We start from the raw sequence: 17,358 nt of genomic DNA, 5'->3' as shown, positions 1-17,358 counted from the left end.
TGCTGAATGTGCCACCATTGCCACGACAGTTGGGTTTTGCTTTCAGTTATTGCAGGACTATAGTTCGTTTGTAGTGCAGAGTCTTCATTTACCTACTCCTTGCTCTGCTGATAGTGGCATATCAAGAACAGTGGGATCACTGATTTATTTCCTCAGCTTGGAGGCATTTTGGTTCTCTTATGAGAAACCTGGTTGTAACTGTCCATATGGGAGGGTCTGTGCTGACTTCTGACTAGAGCTGGGCTCAATATTAAAGGGGAGCTGTGAGAGAGAATTGCCCCAAACTGCTGTTTGTAGAATGGCAGAATTAAACTGGATCCAGCAAAAGGACAGCTGTTATCTCATGTAAGAATGTAGGCTTAAAGGAGAACTGGCAAGCTTTATTTTTATTTTCTGTAATCAGTTTTTGTTTAAGGGGAAAAATGTCACAACAGTTACTGCAGGTTGAATGTTCTTAATGAATGAAGGGAGGGATTGTTAGCTATTCTTTGTCAGCAGGCAATGAGTATGAGGGTTTTCTGTCTCCCACAAACTCATGATTATGAACCAAAGGCTGAGAGCTGGCGTGAGGCACTGAGTGAGCCTACAGTGTGATCTCTGTAGTGGAAATTGAAATGAGCAACAGCTGTTGATCCCTGTGGAATTTACATGCTGCTTTAATCATACACTGGACTCTAAAAAGCATCTCAGAGTGGCCTAAGGAGTGAGGAGAGGTAATATACTGTATCATGCAGTTATCTGCTCCTTTTCTGTACACCTTTCCTGTACTATGGCATTTATGCTCCAGTACCTTATTTTGGTCTGCATAAATAGTGTATATAATGGTCTTCTGGTAGCATAGATACATCCGTATTTTCAAGGTAAATCAAGGTAGGTCTGTATACATATTAGTGCAGTTTTCATGTTTTCTGTGTGACACAGTCCCAGCTTCACATAGCTCTGTAACTTGCCTCTGAGACAATTAAAATGTCAGTTCAGCCTGCTCACCTTTGGAAGTTTCCCTTGGTGGAATACAAAAGGAGCCAGTATTGGCTTTCAATTTGTTATGCATAAGCAACCAGGAAATATATGCAAAAGGACTAAACCAAAGAACAGTGAAGTAGTTTAAAAGTATTTTATTACTATTTGAGTAATAATATTATTTGAAGTTGACTTTTCATTTTATTTGATTAAATTTCAGGAGCTTTTGTACTATGTGGAAAGGGCACTGTTTTTCTTCTGCTGTATTTGTACATTGAGAAGTTCATACATATTGGCCATAGGAAAAGTGAATCTTCAGTTTTTCTCTAGGACTGCAACATTGAGAGAACCAAGAGTGTATATGTCTCTTTGGAGGAATAAACACTTAATTGAAAACTTAAATGATCAGGAGGATGATTTGATATTTGGGGAGAGCTATTTCCTGCATTGTGTGGAAGCAGTTATCCTCCCACTGTCCTTCAGTGGTCACACAAACTCTGAAGTATCAGTTGTCTGTTAAAGGGATTTAAGTGCCTCCATTGAAATAAGCAGAAGCTTCTGTAAATCTGAGAAGCACATTTCCAGGTGATGTAGTTGCATGTTTATGCCCTATTCAAGAACAACAGAAGATGGTCAGTGATTTTCCTGAAAGACTTAGTTTTTCCCAAGCTATCTTGCCAATGTTTGGAAGTGGAAATGTACATTAAAGAAGTTGAATTTTAAAGTTCATATGGGAGGGAAGGACTCATAACCTGGGTTATGAGAACCCTGCCTTCCGGAGCACTTGCTGACTGGGCTGGGTAGACTGTTGTGCTTTTGTAGCATTTCCTGTAGAACCGTGGCTTCTGTTAAGCTTTCCAAGGTGTCGCTTCAGTGAACTCCTCAGTCAGTACAGTCTCTCTCTGTTTATTAAAATTCTGGAATACCTAGAACCCCAGCCCTTCCTCCCACCCAACCCTGAGCCGATGCGGGAGGCCAGAGTTTGGGGTACAATGAAGTCAGAAGCCAAAGCCAGCCTGCCTGGCTAAGTGTTCACTGGATTCTGAGGGTTTGAATGTGCGCTGTAGAACTCAGTAGACATTTGGCATTACAGTCAGTGGGAGTGGCGTAAGAGCCTGTGTGAAGTCCACAAGACAGGAGCTGTAGAAGGCTGTAGGTTGGAAAGCGCTTCTGGAAGTCACCTCGTTCAACTTCCTGCTTCAAGCAGGACTGACTTCACAGCTAGACCAGCTTGTTCTCAACCTTTGGTACATACATAGGGAAGAATCAGAAGTTGTATTTTATATCTAAATAAGGGAATCTCCTCTCCGTCTGATAAACACAAGTTTATCGTTTGAATCAAAGTAGGAATTTGTTTGATATTTCAAATTTAACTGATGATCCCTTTCATGAAAAAGCAAACGTTCAGTCTGTTGCAATGTGCAGTGATGAATTAATGCACTTGTGGGCAAAAAGAAAATGATGACTCAACCTGATTTTAGTCTACTAGTTCTTGTTAACCCCTTGTGTGCTATGTATAGTCCAGTTAATAAAGTCAGTATATCACTAGGTTCATCCTTGCAGTGGGTTCTCTTGTGGCCACATCCTTGTGGCTCTCCTTGCAGTAGTTTCCAGGTGGTGTTTAAAAACAAAAGATACCTTTTCCCATCTCCTGTGGCTGACATTTCAAATTGCCAGACCTGTGACTTCCATTACAGCAGGTATGAGCTTCTTGGTGAAGCAGCTGGCAATGACTGCATGTGGATGGCTTTATTTGCCCTGCAGCTTTGTATGTCAGTTTGGGACATACTTCTTCACTACTTGCACTACAAGGAATCCCAATTCATGCTTTTCTGACCTTTTCCAAGTTACAACCCAGTGTACAGTTGCCAGGCGTTAAGGCTTCTATGGTCTAAAAGTTCAGGGCTTCTGAGTTACAGATCTCACTGTTTCTGACATTCAGCATGAGTTTCCAGAGATTCAGAGCACTGACATTTGCTTTGCTGCTGAACAAAGGCAGAATATGCAACCCCAGCAAGCATATTAAAAATAACTCTAATACATTTCTCAAATTTATGTTGGATGAAAAGGTAAATTTGGGCCAAACATTAAGTAAGTTGAAAGCCATCCCTTTTATTTATCCTAAGTCCCTAAATACCTAAGACAAGTCACTTTCTCCTCATCACTCTCCATTTCTCACCTTGGTTAAAAAAGGAGTCTTTGCCTAGCATTTATTAGGTGTGTACTTCTGCTTAAATTGTCAAGTAAGCTAGCTAACTGGGAGAAAGTATCAAACCTTACAAAGAAATGGATGTTATCCTAATAGGATAAAAGTTCCTCATCTTCAGTACTTTCAGACTATAAATGCGTGATCACAGAAATAAATATAGATGTTCTTATTAGAGTAGTTCCAGCTTTCTTTCAATAGGCAGAACTGCTTGTAATAACTTGCAGTAGGAGGAGGAGTAGCAATTACACATGCGTTTTTCAGCTTAGCTGTTAAGTGATGTAGTAAATGTGTCCTTAAATGCTGAATTTGCACATAGTGAAGTAGTGCAAGTAGTGATAGGACAGGGGATGACTAATGACTTTAGTAATGACTTTAAACTGACAGAAGGGAGATTTAGATTAGATCTTAGGAAGAAAGTCTTCCCTGTAAGAATGGTGAGGCACTGGCATAGGTTGCCCAGAGAAGTTGTGGCTGCCCCATCCCTGGCTGTTTTCAAGGCCAGGTTGGACAGGGCTTTGAGCAACCGAGTTTAGTGGAAAGTGTCCCTGCCTGTGGCAGGAGGCTTGGAACTAGATGATCTTTAAGGTGCTTTCCAACCCAAACCATTCTGTGATTCTGTAGTTCAGTCAAATCTAGAAAATACCATGCCAACTGAAGTTAGAGCTGGGAGAACTACAGTCAAATTCAGCCAGGTATTGAAGAAACCATTGTGAGAGTTACTGCTGTTGAATGAATAACTCGGCGTGCACTGCTTTAGCTGACAGGTGTCCCGTTGCGAATAAAACCTGCTTTGCCAAGTGCAGTAAACAAGAACATTTTGGTCACACCAGAAAGGTGCAGTGGTCTCATCCTGATCTCAGCAGCTAGGTTTTTCACAAAGAACATGTATTTTTTACCAGCAGGATGGGTAAACCCTTTATAATATAATCCTCCTGCTTTCATCAGTGAATCAGCATTGATTTTGCTCTGCAGATGAAACACGAGTGACTGCCTCAGTTTTTGCCTGGTGCAGTCCATGGCATTCTCCTGTACTGTGCGGGTCAGTGGAAATGAGCTGGGTGTCACCAGCTAAGGGCCTGTTGTCATGCCTTTTTATTAATTCTTCTCATAGCCACTTTGCAGATTAAACAGGAGAAGAGAGGAGAGAGAAAAGGAGGTGAGATATCATGTGCAAATAAAATCAGGCTTGAACAGAAATTGTTTCATGAATAATTACCCAAGGTTTCTCTGAGAAAGCTCAGGAGGCAGAGAAATGACATACTGGAGAATAGTCCAGTCGGAGTGTGCTGTGGTCCAGAACCAAACCCAGCACACATCCTGCCCAAGGTACCTGTGGCAGCAGTTTTATCCATTACCAGGTCACCTACTACTTCAATTGGCACAAGTTACCTGGGCACACCTAGCTTGAGGCAGCTGTTGGCACAAGGGATGTGAAGTCTTTCCTTACATTACATTTTTTTCACCCTCTGAGTAACAAATGATGCTTGGAGATGGCTGCCCATTTTAATTTGTATTGTGAAAACAGTATTTTTTATTCTATGTTTTCAGACCTTAAATAAGCAGTGAGAAAGATATCAGTTTAGCCTTTTGAAGAGTAGGGTGCCAGACAGTACATGTGATGCCTTTGATTTTCTGTTGAAGCTGTGTGCTACTTGGAAGATGGAGTGATAGTAATGATGCTATAGCTGGTTGTCTCTTCATCGTCTGTTCTGTGAGTAAAGAGTTATTCCATCAAAGTGATTTGTCTGGAATAAAAGTGGGATGAAAGGAGAATGAGGCAGCGGGTTTTATTTAATAGCTATATAGACTAGCTATAATTGAGAGGGAGAGAAAAAATGGTGCTTGTCATTTCTAACTCTTGCTCAGCTGCATTTTTGAAAGATACCTTTAACATCTTACAAAATACCACTGTATCTCCCTTTCCTGAAGAGATTTAGTCCAAATATGCGATGTGGTTTTTTGCCTATACTGAATCGCCTTCAGGCAACAGAAACCTGCCAGGCTTGCAATATATTGTAGCCTTTCTGATTATTTCTTTTCTGTGACTTGATACTTCATCTATGGGTTGCCTCAAGCAAACTCTTTCAAGAAACTCTCTGTATAGAATCTATTTACATGCCCTGCAAAGAGAAGGGGGAAAGCTGCGTAAATTTCTTCACTTAAGAGGGGTCAGCACTGTACATCTACTGTTGAAGTGTTTTTAGTGGTGATAAATACACAGGATCTTTCTCACTACAGGAAAGGTGTAAACATTCCAGTAAACACCAGGCACAGCATAGAAGCTGAGTTATTAATAGACTCGATGAGATTTGCTTTCCACTGGCCTATACAGCTGTACCCATGCTGGTTTGCCATGATGTTCTCATCTGGTATCTTCCTGCCAGTGGTGTTCCCTTGGCTGGAAAATCAATGTAGCATTTCACTACCATCTTCTAACTTTGCTCCAAGGGGGACAAAGCGGTGTGGCCCTTGCAATGCTTGCTGACTCTCTGCTTGCAGTTAAACTGCAATTGGCACTCTGTTGAATTACGCTAACAGCAGAAATACTGAGAGTAGAAACATTTCCCCAAGAGGGCAAGGCTGAACATCAGCAAGCTCCCATAGCGCTTCCCTCCTGCTGGCACCCATCTGTGGAGCAGCTGTCATCCTATGGCTGCTGTTTATTCTGTCTGGTTCAGATAAATAAGCAACAGCTTTCAGATCTGTTGCTTAAACAGGTTTTAATGTATGCTAGATACAAGTAGACATGCACACATGGATCTAGAGAAAAGAAATAAAAATCTGGGCTATGGAGATGTAATGAGGATAAACAAGCCTTGTGGAGCTGACTGATGACACTGTGTCAGAGACTCTTATAGGAATCAGTTCTGCAGAGAGCTGCACTGATGGGTATCAGTGTTCCTTTTCTGAGAGAACAGACAATGCTGCGAACAAAATCAATATCACACTGACCAAGGGATCCTTGTATATTGGCCCTAATGTCACTTAATGGAATAGGAGTTAGAAAACCAGTGCAATTTAGACACCTTTCCTATAAAGCCATTACATTCTAGGCTGATACGTTCTCAATTTTTAAAAGGCTTGTGCTGTTCTTCAACATACTTTTCTTCATTATATTTCCCTAGTAAGCAAAAACACCATTTCAGTTTAACTTTCCAATACCTGCAGCTCAGCAGAAAGCCTGTTAGTATGATGCTTGCAAATGAACCCAGAACTTTTTTCCAGGACTGGTAATGTGTGCCACATCAAATAAACTTGCAGCTATTAGAAAAAAGAGAATAAATGTCAGCAGATCATCTGTACAAAGAGTGACTGCTTCCTGGTAGCAAGGTAATGGAGAGAGAGAGGCCAGACATCCCAAGCTCTGATTTCTGTACCTACCGCATACAGCCTAATAGATCTCTTCTCTCTTCTGCAATACTAATTTCTGCAGACAGTTCATAATGTGATCAGCCCTGTCAGTCCAGACTGTAAGAAGTAATTTTCAAGCATTCATGTCAGGAAAACTTTGGCAGATGTATGTAACTATGCAAAAAGCCATGTTCTTTAGAATGTGATACGTAGATTGCGGAATTGCACCTTTCTAAAGCAGGAAATTTCAGTTCTGTGAACACAAACACTGCTTTAATTGAAGTCCAGGTGATAAAACCCATATTACTTGAGACTCATGGATACTGTGCAATGGAGACTCAGTGGTTGTGCTATCTCTACAGCTATGAGTGAGGTGGTGCCTCAGTGCAGTGCTGGCCTCATTGTTCTGCTTTCAAAACCTCAGGTAGCTTCTCCACCTGCGTCTCTGTATGAGCCTAGGTATGCATATAGGCCGTGAGCTTAGCCTTCAGTTGCATGGTCAGTTGTTCCCACATTCATTGTACCACAGGATTTAAACCACACAAGATAGAAATGCAAGAGCCAGAATTAATTTGCCCAGATAGCTACAGTGCTGACATTTTTATAGTTTCCAGGGCATGACTTCTCAATTTAAATGTTCCTCTAGTGTAGATTTTTAATAGTATCTCTGTTTCTTGTGCACACCCCAAATATTTATCTTCATGCAAATAATTAAAATTAACATTGAAATTCTAATTCTGCATACTCTTTTTTACCTGAAAGTGCAAATACATTATTAGAAATTGTCATAAATTTCTCATATTGTTGTGAGAACAAATGCACAGAATTACATAAGGACCAAGTCTGTACTTGTTCTAAAAATCTTATTAAAAATAACAAACATACAAATCAAAACAGACATGCACTTCTTCCCAAATATTTTCGAAAGATCAGTGTAGGATACAAGACAGGTATCCTGCAGGCAAGAAGTTTGGTGGAAGTCAGACATGCCAGTCTGTTCCCAGACTGAAGAGCTGTTTGTTGTAAAATCAACTATTCTGCCTTTGAAGACGACTATTTAAATGTAATAGGTATGAAACAGCAAGTATTTACATGAAAATATGGAGGGTTTGTAATAATTTAGCATAAGTGCAGAACATCTATCCTTCTGTAGGATGTCAGCAATTACAGAGAAAGTGAAGCTCATGGCAGATGCTGTCCGTGAAGCCCAGAAGTAAGGACAACACTGGACTCATCTGCACAGCCTTAAAGCTAGGTGCCTCCTGTGCTTCTGTCCATGCTGCAGCCACATTGCAGGGTGTCTCTGAAGGTGCCATGTGCATTATTCATGGAATATTAAAGGGCTTTCTATTGAGCTCACTTACTTCGGCCCCAGATAACTGAGTACAAAGTTCGGTACGTAGATGGGAGTATTCTTACCTTAGATTCCTGTGTTGCACTTTCTGTTACTAATTTGTTCCAAAGAAATGTCTGTCCGCATCAGGCAGGCCAATGACAAATGATGGTTTTCAGGTCATCTGAGGTGAGCTTGAGTTTGTCTAATCTTATCATACCCCGTTAGCTCCAGATTTTCGGCAGCCAGCCTCTCAAAGGACAAATCATTGCAGTAATTAATTTCACTGCAGCTAATTTTTATTTTCAGGGAAATGGAAGGCTAAGCCTCTATTTAAAAATAAAAAGAAAACACATTGTCTCTGGAAAGAAACATCAAGATACTTACTGGAAACATTCTAAAAATAGAACTCTTCAGCTAGAGCTGTATTCCACCAAAGTAATTAGCAATGCAGACTCATTAGAGCTTTCTTTAGATTGCTGATATTTCTGTTTGCGAAGGCAGCATGTCCCAATAGGAGTGGCATTGGACTGGGACACAGCAAAACCTGCTGTCTGTTCTTAGCTCTACCAGCGTGCTGTCTGCAGGCTTGGGAGAGTCATTTGCCGTTCTGGGACCTCAAATCTGAGCTCTCCTACTTCCAGAGATGAGATACATACTCTAGTATGATCTCTATGTTGCTGTAACACTTATTCCAGGGCCTGTGATTCATGACATTTGAAACTTAGGGATCATGAGGAAGAGTCTACAAACTACCTTGGGCTTGAGTTCATTGCTGAATCACAGGTAGAACCAGTTGAGATACCTTAGGGAGTCCCACTTGGCCTCCAGCTGCTGCTTCAGGAGGTTGTCGGTCTCCTATTAGTTCTCTGTTATATTTGAAAGGTTTTTGAGGATATCCCAAATCCTCTGTGTAATCTCTGATAGCACTAGGCAACTGTGTCTGGGCAACTAGTCCAAAGTTTAAATGTCTGAGTACACAGCCTTCTTGTGCAGTCAGAGAGGGTATCTCCTAAAGTAGTTGCACTGGAGAATCCGCCAAGCACATTTTCTTTTTCCCCTTGATCATGTAGGAATTCAGGCTCTTAGTGATTTCCTTTCTTCCCCCAGTTAACTTTTTGTTTCTGCACTGGCCTAATTGCAAAGGCAATTTACTGTCTTTAAAACCCAAGTGAGCTGTGAGCTTACCTGAGTTACCATTCAGGTCATGTGGCTCTGAACAGTTTATCTATGATTTCAGTTGCTAAGAAGTGTTACCTGGCTAAGGATCTGCTTCTGGAACAGTGTCAGCTTTGTTCTCAGGAGATGAAGTATTAATTGATAACTATCTTTGGAGAATGGAGTTGTTCATGCTTTCCTTTCCCTGCTATGGAATCATCTGCTCCCTGAAACAAAAGATTAACAGCAAATCCTGGGAAGTGTGTGGTTATCCAGACTGGACGATGGTCTCTGCAGGTGCTAAGCACTGGAGAGCTGGAACCACTGAGTTAGTGTAAAATGTGTAAAGTATGTAGAAATGTTTGGTATTTGGAATATTAAGTTGTTAGCCTTGAAGAATTTTCTAGGCTTCTTCTAGCAGAATAAATTCTCGATCAGTTATAAGCTAGAGTTTTCAATTATTTTGAACATCACATGTAGGTACATCAGATACAGTATTCAGAGTTGATTGCAGTTGTACATTCCTGACTTTTCTATAAAGCACAGCTCTGCGAATTGCTGATCAACTCCTGCAGACACTAAACGGAAGCAGAAGGAATGCTGCACACCCTTGGGAAGTACTTAGCAGCATGCAGAATGAGGCTCTGCTTAGGCAAGGTAGGAAATTAAGATTTTCTGAGTCTACTTGCAGCTTAATACCCCTTTATTAATATTTCACGTAAGTATGATTATTGTATGGCAAACCCGATACAAAAGCATGTTTTTCTTTTGTTTATGCCAGTTTGCAAGGAGAAATACAGTAATAGATTCTGTAAACGTTACCTTCCCCTTCCCTTCCCCCTCAAAAAAGCTTTAGGGATCAAAACCTTATTTTCTGTGCAGGGAAAGCTGCAGACTTCTAGGTTGCATAAACAGTCTTAGTAGGATCATTGAAAAACTGCAAGTCAGTGGCTCTTGGGCCCCTTTTCACTCTTTGAGCATTTACAGATTGAAACCTTTCTGCCAGGGCCTGTTGCCCAGCCCATTGCTGCGGCTTGGTTTTGTCCTCTGCAGAGGCTGAAGCCTCCTCTATGCCACAGTATCTGGCTCATACTCTGCTCAGGCAGCCAGAACCGGCCAGGGGAGCCGAGTCTGAAACTACAGTGATTGTGAGGATAGTTTGCCTCATAGCTGCAATAACTGCTTTGTCTTCTGTGAAATCTGGAAGGTGGATAATTTAATAATGAAAGTATTTGCAGTATCAGTTATGCAGAGATTTCTTTGTTCAGAATGCATCAACACTCCTTAAGGAACAAGTACATTTGTGATTTATTTCATTGTAATTTTTTATTGTTGCATGTTAAAAATACATGTGCTGGTACATGTAGTTCTCCAGTGAAATCGCTGTTCCAGATTATAACAGACAGAACAGCCTCCAGCCATCTCAGGCAGGAGCTGCACAGAGGGGATGCCCTGTGGTAGGACATGATGGAAATAAACACTCCACAAAAAGTAAAACTGAGCAGGGGAAGGGCCATCTCCTGTTGGCAGGAGCTTGTGGCAGACATCACGGCATTAGAGATCCTGCAGCATTCCCAAGTGATGAAATGCGTGTGGATACATATTAATCAACTTTGAAAATTACCAACTTGCTGTTTCTGTGATGCAAACCTGCAAAAATCAGTCCTCCAGGGGGATAGCTCAGATTTAGTGTTAGCCTGCAACTTTTATGAGACCCAGAAGATAATTTGTGGTATTCACTTAAAGCTGGCCTGAGCATAAAGACAGTTATTTTGGCTTACAGAGTGTTTTGACTGGGGAATGCTGTGATTTTTTTAAAAAATTGAAACATTAGAGCATTTCTGAATTGAAAGCTTTCAATCCTATCAGAAATTAAGAAATCAATTGTAAAAAGGTAAATATTTCATAGAGGTATATGCTGCGTACAATGAATAAATAAGTACTTGTATATATCTGTGCTTGTGTGCACGCAGAGAAAAAGGATCTTTAAGTGGATACAAGAACCATATCAGGCTTAACTTTAAAGCAGCTATGTTCAAGCAGGTAAGTGTCTGATCTTTCCTGCAACTCTCCTAGCTGAGAGTGAGTAAGGTCTCAGAAAGACAAGTCTTGACTTTACAGGATCAGAATTGTGGATAGCAAAGCTTCCTTGCCCTGTGTAATGGCCACAGGTGCCAAACTGGTACAGGGCGCATGACAGTTAGAAAGAATGCACTTCAGCTGTGAGGTGTCCTTGAGACAGTATTACAAATCCCAGTATAACTACATACTGATAAAATAAACACAGTACTGGAGTTGAGAAGAATTTCTGCATTTTATTTAGGAATAATGACCATTATATATGTGTATCTAATACATTGCAAAACTGCTGAGACACAACAGCTGCAGTGCCTGATTCCTGCATGCATTGTCAAGGTAGCATCAAAACATTGTCATTCTGTAACTGAAAAAATTTCTAGTGGAAAAAGACATAGTTTACTGGCTTCCTGGTTGGTGACTGGGAAGTGGCCTAGAAGACTTAGTATATCCTTTTCACTTCAAAAAGTAAATACTGAAATAAGTACAAAAAACAGACTTTTGGAAAGAGACACTAAATTTATGATTGGAAAATTTCTTGTTCTCCAGAACTGGAGTATCCATTGTAGTGAGTGAGATTGTTTATGTCTCAGACGTATCCTCCATCTTGTTGACGTTCAAGATGACACACCTGCACTGTTTTATTAAGTAGAACGTAACTTTGCACTGAAGTATTTAACTTTTTTTTCATAATCTTTAGATGTCTTTCTTTATAATCTAAGTGCTCCTTTAGACTTTTCAGACTCTGACCTTGATTAACTGCCAGAAATGCAGACACTCTGAACTGACCCTGCAAAGGACTTAGTGTGTTGATTGCAGAAACTAGCCAGGGGGCTGGAAATAGAACCGTCAGGCTTGTATCCAGCAGAAACACCATTCTAAATGTGTGTTACCAAAGTTCATAGGTATCCAGGCTTTATCCATTGCAATATCCAAGGTGCTTACCGTGTGTCTTTGTGCTGCTTAGAACAGTAGGCTTTGTCCACTTGATCTTAGCCAGAGCTGGATTTGTTACTCTATCTTCCAGTGCCCTTAGTAAGCTTAGTAAGCTGGGATGGAAGATGAGTGGACAACAGCTTTGTCAAGCTGAGAAAACAGTTATTCTCACATTTTTCCTGGAGGAGTGACCCTTATTGCTAATTACTACAGAAAATATAAGGGCCAGCACCTAGCTGAGCTTTAAAAAAAGCTCTTTCCTCATTGCTTTGAAACAAAGGCTGCTGGTGCTTACCCTTAGGAGAGCTACACTTGAGGGAGTCCCTGCACCCTCTATGGCTCTGTACTCAAAACAGCAGCCAGCAGCTGGCAGTGAGCTGCTGTCAGCTGGCATTCACCGATCCAGGACCTATGCCTGCTTGATGACACAGCACAGTAGCTGCCTCTGTAACTGCACATTGGAAGAACACTTGAGGACCATTTTTCTCTGACAGATCTATTAAGGATACTAATACAACTTTGATTTCCTTCCAGCAGGGCAAGCCAGCTCCTAGGGTTTTGTCAGGTCAATTCCTTTGTCAAAGAACAACATTAAGTCCCAGTCTGGCAAGATTTTTCTATGCAATGGAACCTAATTTCCTTTACATGCATTTAGGTGAAGGTGAAGTAATCACAGAATCACAGAATGGTTTGGGTTGGAAAGAACCTTAAAGATCATCTAGTTCAAACCACCGTGCCACAGGCAGGGACACCTCACGCTAGACCAGGTTGCTCAAAGCCCTGTCCAGCCTGGCCTTATCACTTCCAAGGATGGGGCAGCCACAAGTGTTGCCTTCTCCGAGCAACCTGTTCCACTGTCTCACCACCCTCATAGTGAAGACTTTCTTCCTAATATGTAATCTAAATCTACCCTCTTCCAGTTAAAAGCCAGTCCCCCTTGTCCTATTCCTACACGCCCTTGAAAGAAGTCCCTCTCCTGCTTTCCTGTTGGTCCTTTTAGGTACTGGAGGCTGCTCTAAGGTCTCCCTGGAGCCTTCTCTTCTCCAGGCTGGACAACCCCAGCGCTCTCAGCCTGTCAGTGATGTGTGAGGTAGATTTGAAAGATCATCAGCAGGTCCTGATAGTAACAGCAACACAGAAGACTATACAGAGTGATTCACCTTGCTACCTGGCAGCTTTTCAATACCCTTCTCCCTGGTGTCTGTGTGGGTGCAGAGCTGGGTTCTGCAGCTTCCCTGGTTTTCAGTAGTCTTCCTTGTTGCACGCTTCCCTCTGAACTTGGTGCAGCCTTTCAGCCTGAACCACCCTTTCCCAAAGTCAGCGCTTCGCTGCGTGCCAGGGAGGCTGCTTTTGGCAAAGCTGTGGTTCATTATACATGTTCCTTTTTAGTGAGTAAGAGCAAGTTTTCAAATGGTAACCCCTGCCCTTCTCAGTAAGCAAAGCCCAGCTGCAGCAAAGCAGATAAGGATGGAGCAATGGATGAGCCCTCAGTGAGATTCTCCAGAACCTGAGACTGATGTTTCTTTGCTCTGTGTGTCTATTTCTGCCATCACTTTTGTTCTCTCCAGTGTGAGTGTCTTGGGTTCAGCTACAGCAGTCATTTCTTCTCCTCCTTAGTAGCTGGTGCAGTGCTGTGTTTTTGACTTTCAGCCTGGGAACAACGCTGAATCCGATGTTTTTAGTTGTTGCTTTTAGTTGTTGCAAAGTAATGTTTACTCCGACCAAGGGCTTTCTCAGTCTCATGCTCTGCCAGGGAAGAGGGGAAGCTGGGAGGAAGCAGAGACAGGACACTTGACCCAAACTGGCCAAAGGGGTATTCCATACCACAGCACGTCATGCCCAGTATAGAAACTGGGGGGAGTTACCTGGAAAGCCCAGATCACTGCTTGGGTCAGGCTGGGTATCGGTCAGTGGGTGGGGAGGGGGTGTGTGCTCTCCCCTTGTTTTATTTCTCTTATCATTATTATTGGTAGCAGTAGTGGTTTGTATTATACCTTAGTTACTGGAGTGCTGTTATCGCAACCCGTGGGAGTTACATTCCACCGATTCTCCTCCCCATCCCTCTGGGAGCAGGGGTCGAAGAAGGAGGGGAGTGAGTGAGTGGCTGCGTGGTTTCGAATTACTGGCTGGGCTTAAACTACGTCAGTGAGTTACTGAATGGAGAATCTCCACAGTTACAATGAGTCTCTATAGCGTGAGAGTGAGAGCCAGAATCTTTCCTGCAACTCTATGGAAAAGAAGATATAACAACCTACCACTGAGTCAGCTACAGCAGTCTACGTAGGAGCAAGCTGTGTTCTCTGTTTACAACACACACACTTGCAGTGATTTCTTTATGTAATGCCTTTATTTCTTTACAGCCTCTGAAACAATATTTTCATAGAATCATAGAATAGTTAGGGTTGGAAAGGACCTTAAGATCATCTAGTTCCAACCCCCCTACCATGGGCAGGGACACATTGCACTAAACCATGTCACCCAACGCTCTGTCCAGCCTGGCCTTGAACACTGTGCCAGGGTTGGAGCATTCACAACTTCCTTGGGCAACCCATTCCAGTGCCTCACCACCCTCACTGTAAAGAACTTCTTCCTTATATCTAATCTAAACTTCCCCTGTTTAAGTTTAAACCCATTACCCCTTGTCCTACCACTACAGTCCCTAACCAAGAGTCCCTCCCCAACATCCTAATAGGCCCCCTTCAGATACTGGAAGGCTGCTATAAGGTCTCCATACAGTCTTCTCCAGGCTGAGCAGCCCCAACTTTCTCAGCCTGTCTTCGTAAGGGAGATGCTCCAGCCCCCTTATCATCCTTGTGGCCCTCCTCTGGACTTGCTCCATGTCCTTTTTATGTTTTATGTACACAATACTCCAAGTGAGGTCTCACGAGAGCAGAGTAGAGGGGCAGGATCACCTCCTTTGACCTGCTGGTCACGCTTCTTTTGATGCAGCCCAGAATACGGTTGGTTTCTGGGCTGCAAGCGCACACTGAAGCCAGCTCATGCGAAGCTTCTCATCAACCACACCCCTAAGTCCTTCTCCGCAGGGCTGCTCATTGCAACTGCTAAAAATTCTTGGTTTGAGGGTGACTTTTAGTACTGCAGAGCTTTAACTGAATTTTCTTTCTCTGCCAGCTAGGGTTAAACCATGACAAATAGTACCTGACCAATTGTTTTGGTAAGTTCAGCTTGGTAGGTAGGCCTAACTTTAGGCACCTAATTTAGTTAAGAGTCATTAAGGCAGGGTGCCCAAGGGAGACAGGTGTTGCAGCATAGGTTCCTGTGTTTGAACAGTCCTCTGGTATAATTTCTCTCATTTTGGTCACTATGAGAAGCTTTAGGATATCACTGTCTTGATCTCATTCAAGCAGATAGAAAACACTTTCACAGGTGCCTGTGAGTACTAGCTAGAGAGGTGCTTGCAAGTGCAGGCTGTCTCCTTGGGGCTGGCTGCAATGGAATGTTATGTGTAGACTATCCAAAAAAGTGTGTGTGTCCATAAGCTGAGTCACAGTCATTTGAGACTTCACTTTTTATACTAAATGTGTAATTATCAAACACTTCTTTCTACTCTTTAAAGTCTTAGATACCATAGTAAGTCATAAATATTTCTAAAATACTGCAAGGAAGAGTCAGTAAAATACGTTAACAAACTAAGCCTAATTTGCTTATTTATAATGGATTCTAACTTCAAAAATTAACATGAGATAATGGTCATTCTTTCTCTTTCCAGCGATCAGGTGGGGCCTTGGCTGTCCCTTTGTGTGCATTTCAAGGAACTGTATCTCTTCAGGCACCCACAGGAAAAACACTGTCTTTATCCACATATGAGGTAAGCACTGAAGGGCATAAAATAACACCCATGTCAAAGAAAATTGAAGTGTATCGATCTAAAAGTGTTGGTCACGAGCCAAATGCTGAGGAGTCTCCTAATACGTTTGCTGACACAAGTGTTAAAATTCATTTAGAGGTACTTGAAATTTGTGACAATGAAGAGGCCCTGGATACTGTGTCAATCATCAGTAACATCAGCCAGTCCTCAACACAGGTAAGGTCTCCATCCTTACGTTATTCACGGAAAGAAAATAGGTTTGTCTCATGTGATTTAGGGGAAACTGCCTCCTACTCCCTTTTCATACCATCAAACAATCCTGACAGCGATATTAACATATCAATTCCGGACACTGTCGAAGCTCATCGTCAGAACAGTAAAAAGCAGGATATGGAGAAAGGTGGTTATCAGGAAGAAATACAAATATTGAATAAAGCATACAGAAAACAGGAAGAAGATGGCGACAGCAATTAAAAGGTATTTAATCTAGACATCTAAAATGATTTGACAGACATTGCTCCTCTTGACTCAAGTTACCCTAGCAGATACAAGCATCAACTGTTTTTTTCCTAGCATATACATTAGGTCTTTTGGGGTCCACTGTTAAATAGATTAAAACTTTTGATGATATATGGATCAGATAACAATACTTAAGTGCTTCACAACTTTGCATAGTGAATTTCCAGTTATTTATATATGTATTTATTTGAGAAACAAATGCGTCAAAAAGGAATCCTAAATAAAGTTTTAAAAAAACAGCTTTGATTGCTTGTTGGCGCTGGGTGGTCTGTCTGTGTGAACCTGTGGAAAATGAGGGAGCAGCTCCACAGGTGCGAGGTTCTGCTCTTACTGATGTGCCAGACCTGAAACATTTATCTTAAATAAATGTAGTGAAACATAAGACTAGCTCATTTAGTTGACTTAAGTAGAGGATTAAGAGGTCTGTAAATGGTTTAATTTTCTCCTGCGCTATCCATGATTTATATGTAACACCTATGTAAGTGGCCATTGTATACACCTTTAAATGTAGGTGGCTGCAGTGTAAGCCTGCACATTTTGTAAATACGACATTGTTAAACTGAAGTGTTTTCATGGTTGACATTTCTTCGATCAAATGTGACAAATGTTGGCTATTTTATGCTGTCCCCTTTTTTGCCTCCAAGATCTCTACCAAGTTAAGACATTTCCTGACATTACAGAATATTTGCAACTCAATCCAGATCAAGACAGCATTTGAAATGCTTGAAGAGCTAGGACATCAAAATTAATCTGAATAATTCTTCATGTCCGAGTTGTCCCTAAGCAAGGAATAGTTTTACAGTGTCGCCTTCTTCCTCAAGGCCCATGTGAAGCTAATACTTTTCTCAACACAACCACAAGCACATGTCGCTTGCAGGGAGTTGCAGGAGTCTGTCATGGTTTAAGCCCAGCTGGCAACGCAGAGCCACTCAGGCACTTGCTCACTCCCCGCTTTCTTCCCCCTCCTGCTCCTGGAGGGATGGGGAG

General features: G+C 41.8%; 1 protein-coding gene across 1 annotated transcript in view; it reads left to right on the top strand.

Moving 5' to 3' along the window:
- The window catches only part of GPR149 (G protein-coupled receptor 149), a 21,805-nt gene extending 5,479 nt beyond the window's left edge, over positions 1–16,326 (top strand). The window contains exon 5 of the mRNA XM_010013324.1: positions 15,754–16,326. Coding sequence (XP_010011626.1) covers positions 15,754–16,326 — 573 coding nt within the window. The remainder of the gene's footprint in view (positions 1–15,753) is intronic.
- The last annotated feature ends 1,032 nt before the right edge of the window (positions 16,327–17,358 follow it).

The sequence above is a fragment of the Nestor notabilis genome, unplaced genomic scaffold (genome assembly GCF_000696875.1).
Source record: "Nestor notabilis isolate BGI_N333 unplaced genomic scaffold, ASM69687v1 scaffold7234, whole genome shotgun sequence".
In the NCBI taxonomy this organism is placed as follows: domain Eukaryota; kingdom Metazoa; phylum Chordata; class Aves; order Psittaciformes; family Psittacidae; genus Nestor; species Nestor notabilis.
This window is presented reverse-complemented; position numbering and strand designations above follow the sequence as displayed.